This window comes from Erythranthe guttata, chromosome 11 (genome assembly GCF_056151865.1).
Source record: "Erythranthe guttata isolate IM_541 chromosome 11, IM_541, whole genome shotgun sequence".
Lineage (NCBI taxonomy): Eukaryota > Viridiplantae > Streptophyta > Magnoliopsida > Lamiales > Phrymaceae > Erythranthe > Erythranthe guttata.
In genome coordinates, this window is record NC_142543.1 from 16,315,590 (window position 1) to 16,322,400 (window position 6,811).

A 6,811-nucleotide genomic window follows, 5' to 3' on the forward strand; every position below is an offset into this window, starting at 1 on the left:
AAATATCTAACTCAAATTCTCATTCCACCCCACGATCTAAGCAAAGACTTCAAATATAAAATAAACTAACTGCAACTGAACTTGGTCAGAGGAAAGAAATACATCAGCATTAGTCTAGTAACTTATGGCTTACTCGGGTGTGACAAAAATAAAATACCTTCTCAAATCCCAAATTCGCAATGTTTTGTTCAAGAGAGCTAGAAACAAGATGATGATCTGCAGCTAAAGCTAGCTAAGGATTTGAAATTGTATGTGAATCAGTATTTTCTTATAGGAATTGCATCCTAATATTCATTATACCTTTGTCACATATCCATCCATGAAGAAATAATTTTTCCACTTCTCATGTCAAAAAGCCTGAAACAACCAGTGCTGGTTGCAGCTGCAATCCAGGGCAGAGAGGAAATAGTTTCCTCAGCATGCACTTTGACAGAGCTAGATGAGCATATGGATGATATAAGGGAAAACACCCTAAAAAAAACCACGCACTAAGCCAAAAACTCATATTGAATACGCACTACATCGAAAACACAAATTGAATTACAAAACAAATACACTGGAAAACACTCACTGGAAAAAAATCACGCAGTACATAAAAACCACACACTGAAAAAAAACACGCACTACACCGTAAACACTCACTTAGAAAAGAAACACATTACACCAAAAACACACAAGAATAATAAAACACGCACTACATCGAAAACATACACTGAATTACACAATAATTACAATAGAAAATAAACACCCGAAAAAAAACCACGCACTAAACCAAAAACTCATACTTAGAAAAAACACGCACTACACCAAAACACATATTGAATAAAATGCACTACACCGTGAAACACACAATGGAAATTGAGTGTACTTCTTGTGTAATTGAGTGTGCGTTTTTTATGTAGTATGTGTTTTACACAAGAAGTACACTGAATTTCCAGTGTGTGTTTCACGGTGTGGTGCATTTTATTCGATGTGTGTTTTGGTATAGTGCGTGTTTTTGGTGTAGTGTGTGGTTTTTTATCGCTTTGAATTACTCAACAACTACACTGGAAAACACATACCGGAAAAAAATCCACGCAGTACATCAAAAACACATACTGAAAAAAAACATGCACCATACCAAAAACACACACTGGAAAAAATACAAACTGCACCAAAAATACACATTGAAAAATAAAATACGCACTACATCGAAAACACACAACAAATACACTGGAAAACACTCGTTGGAAAAAAAATCACGCAGTACATCAAAAGCACACGCTGAAAAAAAACATGCACTACACCGTAAACACTCACTTAGAAAAGAAACACTCTACACCAAAAACACACAATGAATTATAAAACACTCACTAAATCGAAAACATACACTGAATTACACAATAATTAAAATAGAAAATAAACACCCTAAAAAAAACCACGCACTAAGCCAAAAAATCACACTTAGAAAAAACACGCACTACACCAAAACACACATTGCATAAAATGCACTACACCGTGAAACACACACTGGAAGTTGAGTGTACTTCTTTTGTAATTGAGTGTGTGGTTTTTATGTAGTCTGTGTTTTACACAAGAAGTACACTGAATTTCCAGTGTGTGTTTCACGGAGTAGTGCATTTTATATAATGTGTATTTTCCGGCGTTGACTTTTTTTTTTTTTTTCTTTTTATATAATTTTGTTTTTTCTTAAATTTTTTTTTTAATTAATATTACTGTCTTGGATGCTAAATTACTGTCTCCGGCAGTTATTTAACTGTCGGAGACAGTAATTTAACTGTTAATTGACTTTTTTTTTTCTTCAAAAATATTTAAATTAATATTACTGTATTCGTTGCTAAATTACTGTCTCAAGCAGTTATTTAACTGTTGGAGACAGTGATTTAACTGTTAATTGACTTTTTTATTCTTAAAAAAAATATTTTTAATTAATATTACTGTATTCGTTTGCTAAATTACTGTCTCCAGCAGTTATTTAACTGTCGGAGACGGTAATTTAACTGTTAATTGACTTTTTTATTCTTAAAAAAAATATTCTTAATTAATATTATTGTATTCGTTGCTAAATTACTGTCTCCAGCAGTTATTTAACTGTCGGAGACGGTAATTTAACTGTTACTTGATTTTTTTTTTCTTTAAAAAAAATATTTTAATTAATATTACTGCCTTGGATGCTAAATTACTGTCTCCAATAGTAATTTAACTGTCTTAGACAATAATATTAATAATATTACTGTTCGGGAAAATAATATTCATAATATTACTGTCCAAAACAGTAATATTACTGTCTGAGACAGTAATTTAGTAGCCAAGACAGTAATATTAATTAAAATATTTTTTTTCTAAGAAAAAAAAATTCAAAAAAAAAAAAAAAAGTTAACGCCGGAATCTGGCCGGAAAAAAAATATTTCAGAAAAAAAATTATTTTCTGAAAAAAAAATTTTTGGGGGGTTAATGTGATATATTTGTTTAAATCCGGGGTCAATGTGTAATATTAAGGAAGTTAGAGCATAATGGGTGGAATTGATAAGAATTATATTATGGAGGGTATTTTAGACTAAAGACATGGGGGTGGGTTTAATTGATAGACTGTTTTTTTTGTGGACCAAAATGCATTTAAGTCCCATGTGATGGGCTTTTTTGCCATTCGCCATATATATATATATATATATATATATATATATATATATATATATATATATATATATATATATATATTCCCCTAGGTGCCTAATAAACTAGGGGCCTCTTTGGTTTGCAATATTAGGCCTGATGGGATGAATAATACTTTCGTGTATTATGTTTTGTTTGGTGGTTTGGTGAGGCATTGATAAGGGGGCCCACAGTTTTTATCACTCAAATGAATTATTGACAGGCACGCCAATATTGGCGTGATAGGCTGTCATCTATTAATCCCATCATCTAATGGGTTGTGCAATATCGTTTTTGCCCTTGCCATACTGATTCCTTTCATATAAAAACCAAATGTACTTGTGAAAAAATCCCCTTTTCCCGACATCAGCAAACCCTAACCCCAAAGGAAGCTAATTTCTTCATCTTCTTCACTGTTTCCGTTTCAAAACTTTCAGCTGAAGCTTTAAAATGCGCGTATCATCTGAGGCTCTTACTCTCGTTAGGCAATCGGCTCCATTACCCGGCCACTGAAAGTCGTTTGTGTTAGTGAGGTCATATGTTCTTTTTGCTCCGGTAAGTCGGTTTGTTACATATTTTATTTTCGTGTTCATCATGTCTGTTATTTTAATTAGTCACACTACTTCATAAATCCGTGTAACATGGTTACCAATTTCAGGTTGTTGTTGTTGATATTCTGCATAAGCTGATTTGGTGATTCGGTATAAAAATACCCGCTTACAAAACCCCAGATTTCTCGAATTAATTAACTCAGTCGGGTATGTACTCAATTCTTGTTTAATTATTGTGCGTATTTTGTATTTCTTACAAGTTTAAAACTACATTATTTGTTTAGCAAAATTTGTAACATTTATGTGTAAATACACCTGAATGAATTTGGGTTATTTTTCCCTAATGTTGTGTACTATGTCGTATAAGATCTGTTGTCGATGTCATTTTTCCGACCAATATTTTGAATGATTTTTTTGTGCATATTGTAGGGACTTGTCGCCTTACGATGAATTTGTCAAAACAAGAGGAAGATGTTGTACTTGTCTTGCATCAGCTAATGTTTAATTTGAGGCTATATTTTTTAATGTTTATGCGCATGTTTAGGCAGTATAACCGTCGTCGTTTGAGTGATTCCCAATCAAATAACAATCGATCTTATAGTTTGATAGGCAGAACCCCTTCGCAACTTGATTACTTGCGTTCAATTGTGGGATTCGATGATGTTACTTGTCGTTATAATCTGAGAATGAACATTCAAAAATTTTATCGCTTGTGTTACGTTTTAGAAAATGTTGGTGGTCTTAACCCGAATAGAAATGTTAGCATCCCCGAGCAAGTTGCAATGTTTCTTCAGATTTTGGCACACCACACAAAAAATGTTGTCGTGCGTAGTCATTTCAAAAGATCAGGTTATACAGTTAGCAACCATTTTAATCGGGTCCTTTTGGCCTTGCTAAAACTACATGAGATGCTTTTGATTTCACCAAAACCCGTCGACGAAAACTCGGATAACGAGCGTTTTTCATACTTTCAAGTAAAACAGCCCTATGTGCTTTACCATACCTCATAATTGTAGTTAAATTACAACTAAAAAGATTAAATTGTTAACAATGGATGTAATTCATTTCTTATAACTGTTAGGGTTGTCTTGGGGCACTTGATGGGACGTACATAGATTGTCGTGTTCCTTATCTTGATAAACCAAGATATAGAAATCACAAAGTCAATGTGTTATTGAATGTCCTAGCCGTGTGTGATAATAACATGAACTTTATTTACTTACTTACTACGTGGGAAGGTTCGGCTGCAGATAGTAGAATACTTCGGGACGCGGTAACTAGGGAAAACGGGTTACGGGTCCCCACTGGTATGTATGTGTACAAGTTAACATAAGGTTATTATTAATTTGCACACTTTCCAAATTCTAAACCATATGAGTTGCGTAAAACCACAATGAATTTTTTTACTATTACAGGTAACTACTATTTGGTTGATAACGGTTACACGAATGGCGAGGGGTTCTTAGCACCTTAGAGAGGTGCTAGATACCACCTTGATGCATATGGTCAAGGTCCAAGTGCACCTGAAAACTTTAGAGAATTTTTTAACATGAAACATGCAAAGGCAAGAAACATAATAGAGAGGGCATTTGGGCTTTTGAAGTCAAGGTGGGCAATTTTACGAAGTCCTGCTTATTACCCCATCAAAGTTTAAAATAGGATCGTAATGGCTTGTTGTCTCCTTCATAACTTTATTCGAACCACGAATGACTTCAACCCTGATGAAGAAACGTTAGATGACTTTCTCCGTAAGAATCCAGGTGTGGTTAGTGGTGAAGATTACATTAATACTGTGGAAACTTCACAAGAGTGGACTGATTGGCGGGATACCATAGCGTTGAACATGTACAATCATTGGCTATTATCTCGCTAGATTAGAGTTGTAGGCTGTTTTTTTTTCAGACACATTATTGCTTTCGTAGTTGGTTTTAATTTTCTGCCCTAGTCATATGTTTATTTTAATGACATATTGTTTTCGAATCTAATGACAATGTGGAGTGTTGGTAAACTACATTGTAAACCTATTTTTTCCCAGCCCTTGTTGTTCATTTTTTTTTTTTTTTGTTCAGTTTTTGCTTTATTTGGTTAACGTATTTTTAATTTGTTTTATACTATCATACACTAAATTGGTAAATTTCCAACAAATACAGAGATCATGGAAAACAATGTGCAATTCAAAAAGGGTTCTGCAAGTAAGGGTGGTGTGAACAATAATTGGCGTAGTTGGACGGTCCTTGAGGAACAAACTTTAATATTAGGCTTGAAAGACATTGTGTCTAGGGGTTGGAAGAGTGAAAATGGATTTAAAACCGGTTTTTTAGGCACTCTTGAACAGTTTATGGTTCAAAAATTTCCCGGTACCGACCTTAAAGCATCGCCACATATCCATTCTAAGATACACGTGTGGAAAAAACATTATGGTTCTCTAAGAACGATGTTGTCTAGGTCGGGATTTGGTTGGAATGATACAAACAACACGATCGAGGTCATAGACGATCAAGTTTGGCAAGATTATATAAAGGTAATAATTGAAAATACACAATTTATATTGAATTATTATTTTTTCGATTTCAATTGCTTACCATTGAGATGAATTATTGATTATTTTTACATATAAAATTGTAGACGGATGTCAATTCCCGTGCTATGCGATATAAATCGTGGAAATTCTGTAAAGATTGGTGCCAAATATTTGGAAAAGACCGTGCTACTGGGGAAAATGCTGAAGCTTTTGTCGAAGCAAAAACTTGATACGCGTAAAATCTACGTATGAAAAACCGCAAGTGTACAGTATCGCGTTTTGTAGAATAGTGAATTCCAGATATCGATCCACAGGGAATTAAGTTCCTAAATCTACCAAGTACCGTAATTATACTATCCTAAACTCTATCTAGACGGGAGAAAAAGATGGGAGATGACATGAAGCCAAAAGGAAACAAAAATAATAAAAACAATGGTCCGCCAGTATACGCGAGGAATTCCGACGTGTGATGGCTTCTAGGGTAAAATCCACCAGTGTACTATCGATAAAGATCTACAAATCGAAATCTATTGTCAATTCTATGTTCGCTAACCCAGACACTAAAGTACCCTAACCCCCGTCTCCAGTGTAGTTAGAGTCTACCCACAGGTCCGACGTCTCCGTTCAGAACCTGATATTAAGAGAGCATTTAGGTCAAGTCCTTAAGGGCTACCCGAGGTGCATCACGTCTCCGTTTCCACAACCCGAGCTATGTTTTCCTAAAATCAAACGAGAAATCCTCTCTCGAGTTCATTCCCATTTACAATCAATTCAACTGTTGGCCAAACAATCGAAAGCATTTAATACAGGAAAACATAAACAGAATCAAAGAACGACAAATAGATCACAGATCTGGAAATCAAAATCAATATATACAAGGTTTTATTTCCCCTAAATGCTCAGTTCATTACAAACATAGCATCAAAATGAAGAACACGAGAAATCATAAACTAAACGTAAAGAAAAGCTTATGAAAAACCCGAGTCGAAACCCTCGTCGAAGCTTCCTGCGAAGAACTGGCGAAAACCGAAGAAAAACCGAAGAAGAGATCGAGAGAGAGTCGAGAGATGGTCGAGATTGAAAAATG

General features: G+C 34.5%; 2 protein-coding genes across 2 annotated transcripts; both read left to right on the forward strand.

Annotated features, from left to right (window-relative positions):
* The first annotated feature begins 3,889 nt into the window (after nt 1-3,889).
* LOC105959173 (uncharacterized) lies at nt 3,890-4,677 on the forward strand. Its single transcript, XM_012983223.2, has 3 exons — nt 3,890-4,177; nt 4,285-4,510; nt 4,619-4,677. The coding sequence occupies exons 1-3, from the start codon at nt 3,890-3,892 to the stop codon at nt 4,675-4,677; spliced, it is 573 nt and encodes a 190-aa protein (XP_012838677.1).
* A 681-nt stretch (nt 4,678-5,358) lies between these two features.
* LOC148767096 (uncharacterized) lies at nt 5,359-5,954 on the forward strand. The gene is made up of 2 exons (XM_088825958.1): nt 5,359-5,724; nt 5,829-5,954. The coding sequence occupies exons 1-2, from the start codon at nt 5,359-5,361 to the stop codon at nt 5,952-5,954; spliced, it is 492 nt and encodes a 163-aa protein (XP_088682084.1).
* Nucleotides 5,955-6,811: the final 857 nt, after the last annotated feature.

What these genes read in the sequence shown, in the direction of transcription:
- LOC148767096 (XM_088825958.1), top strand. Translation starts at nt 5,359, where the DNA reads ATGGAAAACAATGTGCAATTCAAAAAGGGTTCTGCAAGTAAGGGTGGT. An exon ending in TTTGGCAAGATTATATAAAG is followed by an intron (nt 5,725 to 5,828) that starts GTAATAATTGAA and finishes ATAAAATTGTAG; the next exon opens with ACGGATGTCAATTCCCGTGC.
- LOC105959173 (XM_012983223.2), top strand. Translation starts at nt 3,890, where the DNA reads ATGAACATTCAAAAATTTTATCGCTTGTGTTACGTTTTAGAAAATGTT. An exon ending in AGCGTTTTTCATACTTTCAA is followed by an intron (nt 4,178 to 4,284) that starts GTAAAACAGCCC and finishes TATAACTGTTAG; the next exon opens with GGTTGTCTTGGGGCACTTGA. An exon ending in CGGGTTACGGGTCCCCACTG is followed by an intron (nt 4,511 to 4,618) that starts GTATGTATGTGT and finishes TTACTATTACAG; the next exon opens with GTAACTACTATTTGGTTGAT.